Here is a 20,641-nt window from a genome sequence, read left to right as displayed (position 1 = left end):
GCTTTGTTTAGCAGGCAGATTGTGTGGCTGCATTTCCGGCTTCCTTGCAGCCACATGCCGAGGATTCTAATCATCTTTTGTTCCGGGATGTTCTGTCCTTCTAGCCTTACTTCGAGCGGGGCATCAGTGGCGTGTCTGCCCACCCTGAGGAGTTCAGATTTCTCCGTGGAGCATCTGAGGCCTCTTTGCTTTGTGTATTCTTCGATGCAGGTGGCAGCTTCTTGTAGTGCTTGTTGTTTATCCCCTAGTGAGCCTTGAGTACTCCAGATCGTTATGTCGTCCGCGTACATTGCGTGACTGATTCCTTGGATCTTGCTAAGTTTCTTGGTAAGGTTGACCATTGCTATGTTGAAGAGTACTGGCGAGATTACTGAGCCCTGCGGAGTGCCCTTGCATGGCGTTTGAAAGGCGTCACTCCGTAGGTCTCCCAGGCCTACTGTCGCTGTTCTGTCGGTTAGGAAACTTCTGATATAGTCATGGACTTTCTTCCCGCAATTAGTGGTGTTAATCCCCTCCATAATGGCGGCGTGGGACACGTTGTCAAAGGCTCCCTTGATGTCGATGGCCATGACCATGTTTTCCCCGTGTTTCGGCATTGTCTCGAGTACCTCTTCCTTTAGCTGTAGCAAGATATCTTGGGTAGACAAGTTTGGCCTGAAGCCGAACATGGTGTTGGGGTACCATCCTCCGTCTTCAAGATGCGTTTGGATTCTTCGGGTCACTATTCTTTCGTACAGCTTGCCTAGGCATGATGTAAGCGAAATTGGTCTGAGATTTTCAATTTGGAGTTTTTTGCCGGGTTTGGGAATCATCACCACTACGGCGTGTTTCCACTCCGCTGGTACTTTGCCTTCCTCCCATTGTTTGTTGAGGTAGAGGGTGAGCTGATCAATTGCTTCGTCGCTGAGGTTTCGAATTAGCGAGTTTCGGATTTTGTCCGCCCCTGCTGCTGTGTTCTTTGTTGTAGCCCTTACAGCCTCGACGACCTCTTCTCTTGTGATGGGTCGGTCTGTAGTTGAATTTTCTTCACCCTGGTAGTCGCCTCGGTAGCCTTCTACCGAGATCTTTCCGTAGCATTTTTCCCGTACTGCTTGGAGCAGTTGTTCTTCTGTTCCTTCATACTGGTGGATTAACCTCTGAATGGATTTGCTGCTTTCCGCCTTGCTCTTGCTCGGATCCATGAGTGTTCTGAGGATATGCCATGTTCTGGCTGTGCTTAGGGTGCCATTCAGTGAGGTACTAAACTGCTGCCACCCCTGCCTTGCCAGCTGCGTTGCATACTCCTCTGCTTGCTGAGTTATTTCGGCAATTTTCTTCTTTAGCTTTCTGTTTAGCTTCTGACACTTCCACCGCTTGGTTAGGCCTCGTCGTGCCTCCCATAGCCTGAGGAGTCGTTTGTCCACTTCTGGTGCTTGTTCTGTTCGTTCCACTTCCTTTGTGTAGAGATCTCTCATTGGTCTGAGTTGATGGCTCCAATCCTCTGCCGAGGTTATGTCCCCTTTTAGCTGTTTACAGTGGACTCGAAATGCATCCCAGTCTGTTAGACTCGCCTTGCCAATCTTCCTCCTGATGATTTCTGCCTCTCTGCGGGCCCTGATGAAGTAGTGGTCGCTGCCGAGGTTTTCTTGCAAGTTCTCCCATTCGACTTGCTTAGCGCCCCTGACAAAGGTTAGGTCGGGACACGTGTCCACTCTTACGCTATTGCCCTGTCTGGTGGGTTGGCTTTCATCTGTGAGTAGCTCACAGCCTATGTTTTCTGCAGCTGTGCAGATACTGCGCCCTTTCTTGTCTTCGATTCTACTGCCCCACTGCGGACTCTTCGCATTGAAGTCTCCTGCTATTATTAGGGTGTTTTGCCCTGCAAGCTTCTTCGCTTCCGCAAAAAGCTTAATGAAGTTTCCTCTGTTTTTAGGTGTGCTATATAGATTGATTACGAAAGTGCTCTTAGCTTTCTTTTTCTGTTTTGGAATCACTTCGGTCACTATATGTTCTAGCTTTGTGTCTTCTAGTTCCTTATGCGTTATGGTTGTTATTTTGTTGCTTATTAAAGTCGCTGTTCGTCCATTTTCCTGACACGTATATCCTTTTAGGGTTGGGATGCAATTTGTTTCCTGTAGTAGTATTAAATCTGGTGGATTTCCTCTAGTGTTAATGAACTGTTGCAGGAGCCCTTGCTAGCGCTTGTAGCTCCTGCAGTTCCACTGCCAGATCTCTAGTTGGTTTGGTCCTGCCATGTTGATGTATTGTTATTGTTATTTGTTCCCTGGGGTTCTGATCCAAACCTGCGCTCGTTGTAGAGGCGGTCTCTGGCGTCGTTTACTGTTCTCTGTGTAGTTTGATTCTTTACGTAGTTGCGGAAGCTCTGGTCTTGCAGGGCTATCTTTTGATTTAGCTGCTGCATGAAAGCTTTGAGGTCTTCAATTGACGTGTTCCCCTCGCTAGTTTGCGTGCTCTCTATATGTTGCTGCGGCGGTGATGGCGCCCTAACTGATGAGAAACCTGCCTTTCTCATCTCTTGCATTTTCTGGATTAGGTCGTCTATTCTTTTCTTGAGCTGCCGGGTTTCATCGCGGCAGAGCTCAAGCTCGTCTTTAAGATTACTGTTTTCGGCACAAAGCCTCATCTCGTTTTCTGTCAGCATGCTTGTGTTATTGGTTATGTTGTTGTGCGGAGCAAAAAGCGTTTTGAGAGGGCCGGCTCCCCAGCTCACCTTAACTCCGCCGCTTTTCTTCTGCTGTTTTGGCTTCGCCCAGGTCTGCTGGCCCGCGCCGCCCAGGGGTGGGTAGGACTCGTCCCTCTCCCGGCTTCGGCCCTGGCCTTGACTGTGGCTGCGCCCTCGGCTGCGGCTCCTGGATTCACTCCGGTAGTCGCTCCGTTTCTCTTGATCTTCATTCCGGAACCAGCGCGGTCGCCTTGCTCCGCTTCTGCTCCTGCTGCGTCCCCGCCGCTGCTGGCCCTGGGGTCCCCATCGTAGTTCGTTGGTCGACTTTAGGCGTTGTTTGCAGTCCTTTGTGCCCACCGCGTGGGAGACCCCACACAGCAGACACTTGGGTGTACATTGATGATGTTCTTCCGGATCTTTCTGGCCACATTGCTTGCAAGATCTGATCCCGGGGGTCGGGCAGACGTCCGACCGGTGACCTTGCTGGCAGCAGATATAGCAAACTTACCGCGTTGGTCTGTATGGATAACACCACATCTCTCCCCCGTAGTACAAAACTTGCTTGGGGAGGATGGGGCCATCAAAGGTGATAACAGCTGTGCTAGATCGGCCTAGCATTCTCGCCGCTAAAATCTTCACCCCTTGCGTGCGTGTTCGTGAGCTTGTCTTGAGTTCTTCGGCGAGGGTCCCCGGGTCCACCCCGGGAATGACCCCGCGCAGAGTTCCCTCCGGCGCCGCCACGTGCGCGTGTTGACTTCGTAGCTGTGCTCACCAATCTTCAGTTGCGTGATGCGCCTGACTTGCTGAGCAGCACTTTCGTTGTCTGTACTAATTATGATGATGTTTGAGCCCGTGCGGAGCCGGATGATGAGGTCTTCAGCCCTGCATCCGTGTCCGCTGGCCGCAACCACCGCTCGCGCCACTTGGTGTGTCTGCAGGTTTTTCACTCCCAGTCCCTTCGGCCGGAGGACTATCTTTAAATCATCTCTGGGGAGCGGAGGCAGTCTCCTCCTCGGCGCTCTCTCTCCCTCTCCTTGCTTGGCCACAGCTGGTGCGCCATCTGTGCTCTTCGTCGAGTATAGGTAATTTTCATTCCCTAGCTTCTTTCCCGCCAAAAGTTCTGCTTCTCCACTACGTTGTCGTTTTCTTTGCCGCTTGGATATGGCGATCTCCCAATCCGCGTCTGTGTCCTTACCTTGATTTGCTTGTGACATTGGTGTCGCTGGGGTGCTGCCTTTCAGGGCTTGAGTAGTTACCGCTGCTCCGTGGGCGAGGGTGTCCCCGGCGGCGTCGCTGAAATCTTCATCCATAATTTCATGTGTTTCCGCCATGAAACTTGTCGAAACTTGGGGTGGTAGGTGTGCTAGGTTGGGGTTGATGACTCGGGACATCGCTCCAGGCTCCTCTGCCGCTGGCCGAGGCTGGGAGGGCCGCGGAGCCCCGCTACCGTGTTAGGCCTAATGGGCCTAGCTTCTGCCGGCCACGTAGGGATTCTTCAAGTTCGAGTAAACCCAAAAATAGTGGACCCACCGGCTCGAAAATGGTGTCCTCGTGGTCCGTTCCGCTTCCGGCGTCGGTTCCGACCAAAATTTGGACGGTCCAATTGGGTTAGACGGATCAAAATCCCGAAAACTACGGAGCGCATGTGAAGCAGCAGGCAGCAGCCCTCGATCGGCGCAGTAACAGAAATGTTTCCAAGGTTATACCTGCAGCCCAGCCTTTCAAACTGCTGTGCAGCCTACGCTCACTAAGACATGTGTGATGGTTGTGTCTCCTGACTTTGTCGGGAAGCCTACTGGGAGCTCGAATGAGACGAATCCTGAGACGAGCAATTAGTAAACGCTATTCTGAAACTGTTGAGCGCAACATGTCGTAACGTATGTTGTTACCTCCCGACCTGGATAAGCGTGTAAATATTCGGGGAAATTTTGCTTATCGCAGTGTTGCAGGCAGCGTATCCAGTTAACAGCAGAATTTACATCGAGCAATGAAAGTCACAACAAGTGGTCTTGCGAAATTGGCTTTTTTGCTTTATAGATTTTATTCGACACCAGCAATGCTGCAACAACCTTTTTCACGCACGCAGATGTACTACGCCACGGCGGCAACGCGGCTGACGCAACGCTCGCAATGGCGGCCTGCATGCAAGTTCTGCAGCCTTACACCATGGGACTTGGCGGCGATTGCTTCGCCCTGCACTACGAGCCCAAGACGCAGAAAGTTCGGTGTGTGGACGGATGGTGAGCCGCTCATCCACACAGTGCTGGTGCGCTAAAAAAACTGCGCCCCCCTTAGGAAATTTATATCTGTTGTCATTCCTCTGGTCATAAACTCGCTAATACTCGATGCTGCTGTGCGGCGTTGTAAGTATTCAAAATAACTGGTCTTTTCGCTGTTTCAAGGACGATCAGTAGTAATTTTGGTATCACGCTTTGCTTCAGCGACGCACTTTCTCCGAAACTGCTATAGTGCAACAATATAACTGAGACTTTGCTACTCTTGCACTGACCTTCCATCTGTTAAGCGCGGTCCTTCCTCGCGGTCAACTCTACGAAGTGCGACGGTGATTATAACTATGAATGCGCTCATCCACTAGAAGGCATAGAGGGAGCGTCGAACTAACAAGGATTAAGCTATTAAATCAACACGCTACGAGGTACACGGCAGTGAGCGACGGTGTCGTGTTTGAAGTCGTCTTCCGCAAACTGGGTTATATTTCTCTGATATTTATTAGACAATATTATCGGAAGTATTCGCTCAAATGACTGATGCTCGAATGTCAAAAATGTATTCGCTTTGAAAAACTATGTATTTGATAAATTCCAGCCCACTACGCGTTTCTTCTGACAAGGCATCTCTGAAAGTGCTCGTTGCTGCAGTAAGAGGAATCCTACTATTCATCGCCTACCAAACCTGAAGGACCCTAAGCTAACTCACTGCGTAATTAGGCTCCATTCTTTATCATCAGACAACAGAGACGTCCGTGCCTAGTCACATTTACGCCACCAATAAGTCAGCCATTTAGATGCGGTAGTTGTTTGAAACCATATTTTAGAACTTTACTGTCAGATCGGGGAAGTGGACGTGGTACTTGCCCCAAAACCTAGAAAAGATATCTTTTACAATCAAACATAGGCCAGTAGGTCAGTAATATTGATTTGGCTAACTTATTTATGGAGGTGATCAAACTTTATGTTATTAGAATAACCTAGTCCGCTCAAGACGGCTCGAACAACAACGTCACTTGCCACATGATGGCACTCATTACCTTTCTTTGAACGCTTGACCGATGTTAGATGGGATGCTCTCCGTACGGAGCTTTCATGGTTCGCGTGCGGCACTTCGATGCTTAGAAAAACAAACTTCTTCCGGCACAACTTAAAGGAAGCATAGTGAAACCCAAATGTAAGCATTCCAACAACTGCAAGTTAAGCTCCAAGTCCGACAATAGAAGCTCACTTATTTACATTAGCTTAAGATACATAGCCTAGAATGGACTAGAAGTTGCGTTTATAGAACGGCGACTTCTTTCAACCTTCCATACAAACCGCCGGCAGCGGCCTGTTTTTAATACGTATATTTTTGTCAGGCACGTAGCCAGGATTTTTTTTCGGGGGCGGGACCCAAGGTAACCTTTCTGTTCAAGTGAGGTGGGGGGAGGGGTCTAGATTTTCTTATACAAATGTGATTTATGCCCGCCGTTCGCTATAAAGAGGTGCGAACCCGAAAAAGAGAAGGGAAATAAGGTGCATCTGACGAGTATGAGATACACCTCTCATTTGCTTGACAAACAAGGAACCACATCAAATGGACTCGGGCAGAAAAGAAGCGCAGCAAGGAGACTGCCAAGAACAAGTAAACAAGCGAAAGTGTTAAATGAAAATTTCTAATAGCAAATTTTTGAGTTACCTCTAGAAGAAATATGGAGGAATATATATCTGTGGAACAATCACAGTTCTATTGGATCGCTCGTTTACTGCTCCACGAAGTTAAGTTCCCCAACCAACTCTTATTTTTATTTGGGAATTTGCGTAAATATGCGTGGTCGCCATTCCCTTACAACCGCGTAGGTCACAGGAGGCTGCGGCTGTAGATGTGCTGCGCCCACCGCGGTACGTTTAAAAAACACCCACATAAGCATAGCAGAGAAGTGGTTAGGTCAGGCGGTTAGACTGACGTCATTCAAAACAAACGGAATCCTTCTCCGCTTCCGGCGGCGTTTTCTCTGCTTCTTTTTAAGTAAAATGATGCTGATCCATAAATGATGCTGATCCATTCCTTCTTCATTGGCTGCTTCCTCCGCTCTCTCCTTTAGCAGGTCGCTTAATTTCTCAACTCCTTCCTACTCCTGCTTCCAGTTGCCAATTTCGCATGAAAAGAGCTCTACAATTAGAAAAAAACCAGACGAAGTAACGAGTGACATTCATATTGCTTATGAGCTTAACGGTTATTGCAGTGTTTAAAGACGGACGCTGTATCACATGATTTTCTTTTCCACCTTATTTAGCCTATATCGCGGGTTTAGGGTTCCGAGGATCTGCCAGGGTCTCGACGAGCCGTCACTAGAGGAAATAATTAAGCAAAAGTAAAAGTTAAAAGCAACTGGCGTTGTCTCCGACCGCAACTCGTTCCACGAGCACACAGACAAGCTGACTGCAAACTAAATCCCTTTCCTGGTCCCTGGGTCAGTCTAACCAAAGGAACTTTACCTAACAAAGCAACAGCGATGCGCATGACCGCTTCAATATCGGGTGACATAAAGATGGTGTTGGGCAATAAAATTTAATGAAAATAAAAATAATTAAAATAAAAAATCTAAGCCCTGCCTGCTGCACCTAAGTATTGCAGGCTGATACATGGTGACATCTGAACGGATCTCGAGTTAATCGCGCGGGCACCGAATCGATGAGAAAACTGGCCTTCACATCCCAGGACGTGCCGGTAACTACCGCCATCCAATAAGAGTGGAAAAGGAAGCAAGAATTTGTCTGCCGAATAGCTGTGAAGTCTCAAGTTTAATTTGCCGGCGCCTTAGGAATGTGTGTGAGGAGTGGTGGCGCGGGTGGAGGGGGAGAAGTTTATGCCGCATAGCTTCGAAGAACTACGCCCCCCCCCCCCCCCCCGCCCTTGGGTGCCTGCCTTGTTTTTGTGTATGTCTGTGTTTTTATTTCGAAGGTTTCTTTGACTACTGATATGCAGTTTGAGGTGCGTAAATTCAAATGTCGCAGTGTTTGAAAGCTTTGCAATAAAAGTAACTCGAGTATTCAGTGGAATCCAGCCTCAGCCCTCAACAGAACCGAATGATGCTCTAAGCAATCGGCAGTGCTCTTGTTTCTTTATGACGTAAAACTGACGTAAAATTCCACAAATCACTACGCAAACAGGCACCTAATAATCTGGCAGGGTAAAGCATGCACCCCATGTGTATATCCCTTCCGGGGGCTGGTCTCACTACGCACACACACACTAGCAACATGCGATGCAATATCTGGAAGAAAGGACCTAGTACTTCAAAGAACCTTTGCTTGTCGTTTACACAACCGACTTCTCCAATGACTATGTCGTCTCAGAAAGATGAAGGTGTTTTGTAGAGGACCGCCAGTTTCCCTAAATAATATAAAATAATAACGATTATGGTTTAATGTCTACGTTTCAAGCGTACCTTCCCTGTCTACAATCATTGCAATTGTTCTATGTACCACCTACACTAATGGGTAGACACTGAATGTAAATGTGAACGTGCATCAACTAGCCAAATTCATCTTTGCGGTAATATCTACAATCAATCGCATACAACTATTGTGCCAGTGCAAGATGACTCTTCAAGTCATGTGGCACGCGCAGTACGCCGAAGGGCACGAATAGCAATGGCATATGACGACCGACTCGGGAAAGAGATTTGGGAAGAAAACCGCGTAAGTAACTAAGTATTACTGCTTACTTTCTGGCGTGCGCGACACATGTAGGCAAGTTCGTTATAGAGGCGAGAGCGGGTCAGTTTCTTCCATCACCCACCGTCGTTTCTTAGTGGCTATGGCATTAGGTTGCTAAGCACGAGGTCCCGGGTTTGAATCTCGCCCACAGCGGCTACATTTAGAGGGGGTGGATGAAAACATTCGTATGCTTAGATTCAAGTGCGCGTTAAAGTACTTCAGGTGGTCCGAAGTCCCCACTACAGCGTGCCTCATAGTCTTATTATTGTTTTCACGCGAGAAACCTCCTAATTATGCAGTTTCAAATTTTTATACATCTTCGCTGCTAGGATTTCTAGAAGCTGTGTCAGACTGCACTACCTCCGGGATCGGCCCATGAAAGGCTTTAAAGTGCCTTGGCTGCCTCAAAAAAATCGGTCGTCATGCTCACACTGTCACACCAACGTCACCGTCAGCTTTATGTTGTTGTAATTGTCGTGACGTACGCACTCGTATTTCATTCACATCAATCTACGTACGCATAAACTTTGTTGCATCGAGTATCCCTTTGTAAAACCGCAAACGACGTATCATATCCGACAAGTTGTGTCGTACTAGACCTATTCTAGTCGCTGCCGGAAATGGCTGTCAACCTTGCCCAGCCGCATGAATAAAAAATGCAAATCCAGGCCGTTGTGATCAAGCTCAGTTGAAGCGTTTTCCAGTTAGGTGGCTATCATATGTCATTGGCGGTTCTGCATTTAAGAGCTCGAGAGACCAAGGTTTATGCGTCCACTTGTCATCCACGTATCTGAAAAGTCCACCTGTCCAATCGTTGACTCCGGCTTTCCCCTTGTTCTCGTTTTTGCTCATCGTATTGAATTCCACCTCCCGCCTTCCCAGCGTCGGGCCTCACTTGTGGATAGACGTTTCGCGAAATCCTCGCAAATATTGCATCAAATTCACCTTTACTTGAAATTCCTACATCAAATTTATCCGCGTGGATGCTCTAATGCATTCACTTGACAGAACTGTGATTTCTGAAGTTGAAGAAAAATTCCGGGGCAGCCGCAGTACCATCTTTTCTTAAATTGCGAAGCTTTTCTTTCGAAGAACGCATATGGGTTTCCTTTGTAGCACATGGCAACTTTTGTATGGATGTCTCATTTTCCCTTTATTAATTACTTTGCTCCAGCTTGCGGGTTTCCGCAGAACTATAACGTGAAACTCTTGCCTTTGCTTCTGAGTTGTTGATAAATTCGACTTCGCCTGCCATCTGCTAGCCGCCTGGTTAGCTCAGATGGTAGAGCGGCTGCCCTTGCGAAGCATTTCTTTCGAGGAACCCATATGGGTTCCCTTTGCTGCACTTAGCTACGTTTGGGTGGATGCCTCATTTTCCCTGTATTAAACATAAGGATAGTTCTGTCATTCTTGCCAATAAGCGAACACGCTTCGGTTTCATTGACGTTATACCGTCCCTATGTTGTTAAAAATTTAATGTTTCACTTAACCACCGAAAGTTAGAAGTTTACCGATGTTCTACTAAGCACTGCAACCAGTTTCGAACAAGGAACTTCAAAAGTATTCTACAACATGACCTCCGCAGCGGAAGAAGCCCAGCCGCCCTGTCATTACAACTCGTGATGTCAAAGGACCAGCCTCACGAGTCTGACTCAGAGGCGCAAATCTCAGGCCTCCAGGCAACAGTGCCGGGGGCGGCAAAAGCGTGGCTTCACATTGCTCGCAGCTTTGGCTCGGGAAAGGTACGTTATAGAACTTTACCGCTAGACAGAGTGCCCTACTAATTTTGATGTTCTGGGAAATCCTGTTTGATTTGATGCTGTGCAAGCTGTCCTTGCGTTCCTGACGTTTTCTTCATTTTCTTTTCGTGCTCATTGACATATGTATGAATATGAACGTGCAAGCCTAGCAAAGAACAGTTCGAAAGTGTTCAAACTGACGCAAAACCATATGGAGAATGTACAGTACATGTAATGGTAGGAAATGGCGTCTGGAAGGAAAAAGCGTATCTTCGAAACTAGAGCCTAAACACAGTGTGACGTAGTGAAACTTTTTTCCGTGAAACGAAATTCATGCGAAAATTTATTGCAACTCATATAACTGATATGGCATGTTCCATGTCTTTGTGTTCATAGTTGTCCATTAATTTGCGACCTTGACACGTGTACATGTGTATATTTTCCGGGTCACCGCTTTTCGCCACCTGACAAGTATTATCGCTCAGCGCAGGACGTGCCTGCATGTATCGGAAGTATCTCGAATGTTATCGATGATTATCTGCTGTCCTAATCGGAGCTTCTGTAATAAGATTGCGTGTGCGACGTGAATTGTGTGTAACTTTCTGGAAGACACGCAGGCACCAGCGATTACTCTTGAAGCTTCCATGACTCATGTATAAAAGCCGACGCGCTTGACCGGCAGATCACGTTTTCCACGATTGCCGAGTGCGTTCGCCGCTGTCATTGTTCTTTCAGCGTAGCCTGTTCTTGAGGGCACCGATTCGCCCAATAAAACGCTATATTCGTCATTCACAGTTTTACTGCTTTCTTCACCGTCATAACTACCTGACAATACTGCTAGCCTCCTGGTTAGGTCAGATGATGGAGCGATCGGCAAGGAAATGCCTTGGTAGCACATTTGATCCCCCTATCAGCAAGAATCATTTTTTGGGTGGCTAGCTTTCTTTCTTAGAAACGCGTACGCATTTCCTCTGTAGTTTCGTGCTTCTGTCAAGCAGATGAAAATTTTACAATTCATGAACCGTCGCCCTCTACGCAGGCTCCCGCAGAACTGATTGCCACATCATAGTAGATTGTACGAGTGTTATGTTTTTGAAAATGTATCAGTACGTAATTGTGAAATTTTATGGTCGCAGTGCTGTGAGGTGGCAGAGCTCATTTTACTTTTTATGTGTGCCGCACAATTTTAAAGGGAAAGCATTTTTATTGTACTCAAGAAGCAGACACAAGTCACTATGTTTGCGCTGGTGCGAGATATAACCTGAGGTTAGCTTGTTTTCGGACGGGCTGGTGCTCGCAGTTGACCCATGTGCCTGAAGTTAAATGAGGCACATGACATACCTGCAAAGACATGCTTCTCCAGAAGCAGGGAAAAAACTTCGTTCCCATACGTTTTCTGTGTGAAGGTGGGACTGGGTGTTTTTGTTGGTAAACTTTATTGAAAGGGGGAAGGGTAAAGGCGGAGGGATCGGGCTCAAATAAGGCCCTGGGCCTGCTTGGCTTTGGTGATGCGAAAGTAGAACTTGACATCCCCCAGTTTAGGTAGAACCAAAACATAGAGTTGTGCCCATAAGCACGACAGAGCGTTCCAGCTTATCTTTTCGCTCGAGACCTTCAAGTTGTCCGAAAGTTTCACTACTGTGCTATCAGAAATGAGGCACTTTCTTTTGTCGAGCCTAACTATTGTATTGTGGTGGAGGCTCTGTTTTAATCTGCTTATGTTAACTTTGTTCCGTGCAACTTTGTTCTGTTACCGGTTCTGTTCTATATGCAATTGGGAATGAAAAAAATGAAACGCTACCTAAATATCTTCGCCGCAACGAATGTAGTTCGCGATGCGCATCATTCCTTTAATAAGCCGGATAGCTCTCCAAAGGCGCCCTGCAATCCGTTTGCATTGACAATAGTCAGCAATGGTTTCTGCACGAAGCGTTTTACGCCGTCCTCATGGTTTGGAAGGGCAAGAAGGCAGCGAATTCGCAATTTTCAAGAGGGAAGACATTTCGTCGGTAGAGTATCAGGAAAAAAGGCCACAATGTCACATCAGTCACTACAAACACCTACTGGAATTCAAAATTGATTATTTAAAGATCGAATAACGCTCGCCCTAATATTAAGGCGAAAGCCTTAGATGGCTCATGGGACAAAATATTCGATGTCCGACGCTACACCATCCGACATTACGTAACCAAAATTCGTAGGGTATCTAATCTGCTACCTGCGGTGTTAATGAGGGCAAATTTCATTAATACTCGCGACCTTTGGTGGGAGTCGAATCCACGAGTTTCGTGTGTATTTCTTTATAATTTCTTTATAAGAAAGCGTGAAGCCGAAGTGCAGAAGAAGCGTCAGCACGACCTGCCTATGGTGGGAAGTAAGGCAAAGTTAACGGAGAGTTAATTAAGGTAGAGCCAATTAAATATTCCGAACCCTCAACCTTTGGTGGGAGATATGGAGATATGGTGGAAAGGACCATATCACCTAGTTGGAGTCCAATTGACATTGTGAAGATCGAGCGTCAAACCCACGACTTCTCGTGGAAGTCGAACCCATGACCTTTTATGCTATATAGTTAATGCGAAGTTAATTAACGCAATCGAACAAGTCGAACCCGCACCTTTGGTTGGAGTTGGACCGTACCACCTGTCGAGTAAATTAGGGCAAAGTTGATTAGGACACAGCTAATAAAATAGAGGTAATGAATGGGGTTTTACCCACGATCTTTGGTGGGAGTAGAATCTACTTGAAGATATCTTCAAATTGCATTCGAATTCACATCGTGATGGTCGAGAGTCGAGCCCTCTACCTTGGAGGTTAATTTAGGCAAAGTTAGTTAAGGCGCCGTTATTAGGATATATATAATAAAGGTACTCGAACCTGCGACCTTCGGCGGGAGTCAAACCCGCCACTTCTGTTAGGAGTCGAACTAATTTGGAGATTTGAGAAAACCGGCGATATCTGCAAGTATGATTCCAATTCACATCGCAAAGTTCACGAGTCGAATATACGACCTTTGGTGGGAGTCGAGCCACCAACCTCTGGTGAGAGTCCAACCCACGACTTTTGGTGTTAATTAAGGTGAAGTTGATTAAGGCGCTCGAACACACAACTCAACATAGCGATATGGGCGAACTGGCCTTATCTCAAAGTTGGATACCAGTTGACATAGTGAAGGGCGTGAGTCAAACCCACTGCTCTTGGTGTGAATTAAAGCGAGGTTAATTAAGGCGTGGTTGATTTACATAGAGTTACTTAGGCACTCGACCAACGACCATTGGTAGGAATCACACCCGCGACCTTTTACCTTAATTTGGACGCATTAAAACAGAGTTAATTTGGAAACTCGTATCCATGAACTTTGTTGGAAGAAAACATGTAAGAGGAAGTAACCATACATTAAAATGAAGATATTACATTATATGATGAATGTCTCGTATGTGGGTAGCCTTTCTTATTCATCCTTCTTAGTGTATGCTATGTGGCTCAACCTTTTCTTATAGGCATGCCAGATTGTTCATTTAGTCAAGGAAATACTATTCTAAGCCTCTTTTATAGAATGGGCGAGGTCGCAGTTTGTGTTACCGCAATCGCATTGGAAATCAAATACCAGTTGAACGAAGTGCCAAAGTGACTGCATTGTTTTAACATGCAAGGGGAGCAGCAGCTCAAAGATGTCCTTGTGCTGTGTTGTTGTTACCTAGGTGACGATGAGTGAGCTCTTCGCACCCGCGGTCCACTACGCCCAGCACGGATTCCCCATGGATCACGTGAAGCAAAGCATATGGCAACTGCGGCAAAACGCATTGCTTGAGATGCCAGGTGGGCGTTACTTCCTGGATGACCGTTCTCGTGTGCCAGCCCTCGGCCAGGCTATCACTAACCGACCATTGGCGGCGCTACTGAAGGCAAGTGGCGTAAATTCTTCTATGCGGAAGCCACAGTTCACTGTTGCCAGTGAGACAGAGCTGTGGAAATAGCCTCGTACCCAAGTGCTAGTCCATAGTATATCGTGTTCTTGGGGAACTCCACCTGCCTTCTCAGAATGTCGCAGAACTCCTGTCACTCGCCACCTGGCCTACTTATTTTTCCCAACGATGATTTTATCAATAGCCTCACGATGATGCTTACGATCAATCAATTGAATGGCTTATCAGAGGAAAAGAAGCGTACATAATATCAAATAATTTAAACAATGTAGTAGTTGGCCCAAAGGTGCGTGAAGTAACATTTTTTTCGCGGCTTGCGCAACTCTACTATGTCGCCCAGTTTGGGAACCCCTGTCCGATGTTCATTAAATGATTCATAAACAGCTAAAGAATGGAAGTACACAGCGAAAGGATGATCAGTGGCGTTAAGGTACGAGTAACATGAACTAAAGTTTTCGGCTGGAATTTCGAAGCAGAATGTCCGAGGGAACAAATGTTCCATGGGTCAATTGGCCGGCGAGATGGAATGATTAATGTCACTGTATGTCCACGAGCCTGACTGTCCAACGAGTCGGAATGTTCACTACTGGGCAGTTGATCTGGCTTCACACTCATGCTTCTCAAATATTCAGGCGGTAAAAGTAATTCAGGTAGCAGGGCGGGCAGACAACTTTGTATTTGGCAATGTGTTTGGAGAGTATTAAGGATATGAAGTACCGAAAACCAAGAATAAATTCAAACTAGCTTCACGGTAAAGCAACTAGTCGGTCCCGATTTCCAGGGGAGGCTGATAATTATCACAATTCTTTTAATTCGGGACAACAGAATTCATTAGGTCACGTTCGCACTTGTAGGAATGCACTTCTAATTTTTGAGGTAGCCATGTCTCATAATATTTGATGAAGAGCTATTTGTGACTCTAGAGACCGTCTAGGCACGTCCACTATGTGCTTCGTTTTCTGACGAAATTCTGATTTGCTAACGCACCGGGGCTCCACGTTCAGCCATGCTGTCCCGCCAAGTAACGCACAGCATACACGATTGTAGCGTCTGAAACAGGGCTTCAAGATTGTGCTAGCAAACGGCGGTTTGTTCTACATAGGAATACAATAAATAACGCCATAAAACTGCGCATGCGACTTCGATTTATAGGTATCCCTCAAGTAGAGAGATGCCTCAACAAAAGAGCGCAAGACATTGCTTGCGCCACTGCCACTGACTTTTTTTTGGGGGGGGGGGGGGGGAGGGGGGGAGGGGGGTATTCCTAAATCATCTTTACTTGTCCTACGTCGTTTTTGGACAGCTGGCCACGTGGGCAATTGACGGCTTCGCCTATGCAGCACGAAATTTAGCATGACGCACCAGCGCTCTGTGCTGCTCAATAAAACCTTCAAGTACGACCTACAGCTCATCCCTATAGGCTATGCTCATAGGTATATCTCGAGCATAAGTACCCGGTAATGGAAAACCGCATTATTTGCAGTGACCACCATTTTCTTCAGTGTGTTATGTTTTGGTGACTCCTTTTTGGCCCATTTGGTATGCGCCAAGGGAACGAGGTACCACTGGGGAGCCCGTGTGGGCAAAACAGAGGAAGCGAAAATTCACAGCACTATGAGAAATTCCGAACAGCTTCCACACACACAAAAAAGCAAGCGTACAAATTCGAATAAAGACAGCCGTATATTTCAGTTATGCAGTATGAAATCAAATACGCCTCCAAAGTGGCGCGCTCTTAAATCGTGGCCGAAGGGGATATCAAGGATTAGTGGTAGGTGACTCCACTTTCGACTGCTGAGTGGGTGAGTCGCTTTTGTAGGTCACTATGTTGGCGACCTCAGTAAATGAACGGATAGGAAGCTACCATCTGCTATCGCAGCGCCCATAACGTTGGAGACATACCTTAGTCTTGTGCCTTCACTGTGACAACTCGACGGAACCGGCGCGCAGGTTGAGCATGCGGGTTGCGATGGCGTTATCATCCAACCAGGGTCAACCAAAACTATTGCAACAGGGTGCTGTGACTCTGTTCCAATCGCCCCTACGGAAATATTCATCTTGAATTACCGTATACACTGTGGCCCGTTACCCTGAATTATTTTACTCGCCCGTGTGAAGATGAGAAGCATGCGCGTTTTTACAGAGCATTGTTGCCGTCAACCTTGTTGTTATCACGCAGCTGCCAACATTACTACGCTTATTTTAAGATGCAAATGCTGTCATATTTATGACAAATAATTGTCGTCTTCTTTCCAATGTTTGAGACTACACCACAATAGGTTATATAAAGCCAACGTCGCTATTTAGCACGACAACAGTGGCGTCCACATACAGACACGCAAGCACAGGCAATATTTTCAGTAGCGCTTTCCGAGTTTTGCGTTAGCCATTGTACAACTAATATTCAGGCACTTGCGTCCAGCTTCATATCTGACTCGGCTAAGCGTGTTACAAGGTATCAGCACAAACGTTCTTGAAAACCTCGCAAAAAGCTGGCGGGACGCTTATATGCGTCCCGCCAGCTTTTTGCGCTTTTTTCATCAAGCATAGCGCTAGAACTTAGACGCATCAGGCAGCAGCGAAAGCTGATACGACGTCGGCACTTCTTTCCCTGAACACTCAAACTGCCAGTGCACCTCTTAGGCAGTACTGTTTGTTGTTGCAAGCGGGTTGTAATGCCGCAGGGTCATGCGCATTCCAACGGCAAACACAGAGGACAGCTGTTGACAAACGCTCCATAGCAGATGGTAAATATAAAGTTACAACCTGCACATGCGTGTCACTATCACACAATATTTATAATTTTCTACTCCTATGCAGTTTACTTTTCTCCGTGCTGACTACTTTTCTGAACTCCAAAGCGAAATGAAAGCCATTGTGGCCACCCAAATGCCTAATGAGCTTGTTTATTACAAACATTAGGAGCTGCTTAGAGTGCACAAAGAGCACATATTCAGTATAAAGAGAAAAAAAATAATGCATTGCAAACAATTCCTTTACGACTGTCTATAAATATGTACTATAAAGCGTGATTTTAATATACACAAAAACAAACATTCTCTGAATCATTTCTGCCTTTATTCAATCAGTTTTTAAGCGCGTGCTTTTAACACGTGATTGCGGAAACGTCATTGTAAATCTGACTATCCGAACGTTCACTTATGCGACAGACTTAATCAGTATTGCATGGAATTCAGCTGAGCCGGACAGGAGCACAGATGCCAGTCAACTCATTATGCTGAAGCGGCGTAGCTACAGACGGTAATCTTCGCACTAGGAGCACCAGCTGGCTCCTAGTGCGAAGACTACCACAACGCGTACGCTAACGACAACGCTGGGGCCAAAGCATTTTTCAGCCAGGGCGAAACAAGTTTTTCTATTAATTGGTGCCTACACTGCATTAACAAGAGAAAAGTGATCACATGCGCTTTTCGCTGAGATGTTGAGGAGGATAAACGTTTTCTAAAGCCCTGCAACGTTAACAGAGTAATTACAGAGTAATCTCCTCATCGAAGTGTATTCTGTACGCAGATGATACTACTATATTTAGCTCTAACAAACGTACATCAACACTAACACGCGAGCTCAATGAAGATCTCGTGAAAATTTCCACATGGTATGAACTTAACAAACTACAGATTAACCATATTAAGACCAATTTTGTCGTTTTTGCCTCACATCAGCGATCGCCTGAGTTCCTTCAGTCTATTTCAATCAATGCAATTGATCATTGCACCTATTTAGGTGCGGTATTTGACCGCCATCTCAAATTTCACCTTCACATTTCTAATGTTAAAAAGAAAATAGCATACGGGATACGCGTTTTAATCAAAGCACGACCATATTTATCCTTTTTTACTCTCATGTCGCTTTATTATGCTTTTGTTCATTCTCATATTAACTATAACATTGAATCATGGGGAAACACTTATAACAGTCACCTAACTTCATTGCAAGTCATTGAGAATCGAGCTATTCGGCTAATAATATTTTCACCTCGTAGCATTAGCGCATCTCGGCTGTTACATGCACATAATATTTTAATGTGACTGACCTTGTTAAATATAGCCTGGCCATATTAATTTTTAGGGCATTAAACAATGCTTTCCAGCAACCATCATACCAAAGACATCCCTTACTAATACAAATAATACAAGATTTGCTGAAGATATTAACTTCATTTTACCCTTATTTCGCACCAACTATGGTAAGCAGTCACTACACTTTTCAGATTTATCTCTGTGGAATACGTTACCATTCCCTTTAAAATTGTTCAAAGCTCACAGATTTCGTACAGAACTTAAGCATTTTCTTTTAGCTTCCTCCGACTTTCCCATTTGAGTATAGTATGAGTTGTATTATTAACTTTCTCTTTGTCTCTTGATTTCCTTCCCGCATATATATATATATATATATATATATGTATGTATATATATATATATATATATATATATATATATATATATATATATATATATATATATATATATATATATATATATATATATATATATATATATATATTGCTTTCTTTCTTCTTAGCTATTTTTGTAGTTTCACCTTTCGGTGACTAAGTCGAAGCCTTGTTTTTGTTTAATACGTACTTATGCTGCTTTTCTGTTCATTTATGCTTTCTCTCCTAAAACCTTTATTAGTAAATTTTTCATGTTGCCATTGTTGTATGTATTCTTATTTCTAGTCATCATGCACAGGAGGTCCCATTTCAGTTTCTAACTACGGGACCTCCTTCTGTATATACATATGTTGTAATTATCCTCATTTTGTCATGAATAAAACTGATTCTGATTCTGATTCTGATTTACAATGTTGTTTTAATAGAAAAGGGGCCATAGTAGCTTGAAGGGCAATGCGCAAGCCTTGTCACAAGCCAATTTCCAGTTCACGTGTGGGACTTTGTTTCAATACACAAAATTTCATTTTCCTCTGTAAGTGGTAACGCAGCTACAAGCACTAACTCATCATGGTCACCAGCCTGGTTACGCCCACTGCAGGGCAAAGGCCTCTCCCATACTTCTCCAACTACCCCGGTTATATACTACTTGTGGCCATGTTGTCCCTACAAACTTCTTAATGTCATCCGCCCACCTAACTTTCTGCCGCCCCCTGCTACGCTTCCCTTCACTTGGAATCCAGTCCGTCACCCTTCATAACCATCGGTTATCATCCCTCCTCATTACATGTCATGCACATGCCCATTTCTTTTTCTTTATTTCAGCTAAGATGTCATTAAATCGCGTTTGTTCCCTCACTCAATCTGCTCTTTTCTTATCCCTTAACGTTACAGCTATCATTCTTCTTTCCATAGGTCGTTGCGTCATCCTCAATTTAAATAGGACCCTTTTCGTAAGCCTCCAGGTTTCTGCCCCGTACGTGAGTACTGGTAAGGCACAGCTGTTATACACTTTTCTCTTGAGATATAATGACAACCTGCTGTTCATGATCTGAGATTGCCTGCCTAACGCACCCCAACCCATTCTTATTCTTCTGGTTATTTCAGTCTCATGATCCGGATCCGCAGCCACTACCTATCCTAAGTAGCTGCATTCCCTTACCACTTCCAGTGCCTCCCTACCTATCGTAAACTGCTGTTCTCTTCCGAGACTGTTAAACATTACTTTAGTTTTCTGCAGGTTAATTTTTAGACCCACCCTTCTGCTTTGCCTGTCCAGGTCAGTGACCATGCATTGCAGTTGGTCCCCTCGGTTACTAAGCACGGCAATATCATCAGCGAATCGCAATTTACTAAGGTATTCTCCATTAACTCTTATCCCCAATTCTTCCAGATCCAGTTCTCTGAATACCTCCTGTAAACACGCTGTGATTAGCATTGGAGAGATCGTATCACCCTGCCTCACGCTTTTCTTTATTGGGATTTTTCTACTTTCTATATTGAGGACTACGGTGGCTGTGGAGCCGCTATAGATATCTTTCAGTATTTTTACACATGTTTCATCTACACCCTGATTAGGTAATGCCTCCATGACTGCTGAGGTTTCGACTGAATCAAACGCTTTTTCGTAATCGATGAAAGCTATGTATAAGGGTTGGTTATATTCCGCACATTTCTCTATCACCTGATTGATAGTGTGAATATGGTCTATTGTTGAGTTGCCTTTACGAAATCCGGCCTGGTCCTTTGGTTGACGGAAGCCTAAGGTGTTCCTGATTCTATTTGCAATTACCTTAGTAAATACTTTGTTGGCAACGGACAGTAAGCTGATCGGTCTATAATTTTTCAAGTCTTTGGCGTCCCCTTTCTTATGGATTAGGAATATGTTAACGTCCTTCCAAGATTCTGGTACACTCGAAGTCATAAGGAATTGCGTGTACAGGGTGGCCAGTTTTTCTAGAACAATCTGC

At 45.4% G+C, this 20,641-nt stretch overlaps 1 protein-coding gene across 1 annotated transcript in view; it reads left to right on the top strand.

Moving 5' to 3' along the window:
- Positions 1–3,991: 3,991 nt before the first annotated feature.
- Positions 3,992–20,641, top strand: part of LOC129383489 (glutathione hydrolase-like YwrD proenzyme) — a 77,070-nt gene continuing 60,420 nt past the window's right edge. Inside the window, exons 1-4 of the mRNA XM_072284073.1 lie at positions 3,992–4,016; positions 4,749–4,902; positions 10,181–10,337; positions 14,036–14,239. Of these exons, the coding sequence (XP_072140174.1) occupies positions 3,992–4,016; positions 4,749–4,902; positions 10,181–10,337; positions 14,036–14,239 (540 nt within the window). The remainder of the gene's footprint in view (positions 4,017–4,748; positions 4,903–10,180; positions 10,338–14,035; positions 14,240–20,641) is intronic.

This window comes from Dermacentor andersoni, chromosome 8 (assembly GCF_023375885.2).
Source record: "Dermacentor andersoni chromosome 8, qqDerAnde1_hic_scaffold, whole genome shotgun sequence".
Lineage (NCBI taxonomy): Eukaryota > Metazoa > Arthropoda > Arachnida > Ixodida > Ixodidae > Dermacentor > Dermacentor andersoni.
This window is presented reverse-complemented; position numbering and strand designations above follow the sequence as displayed.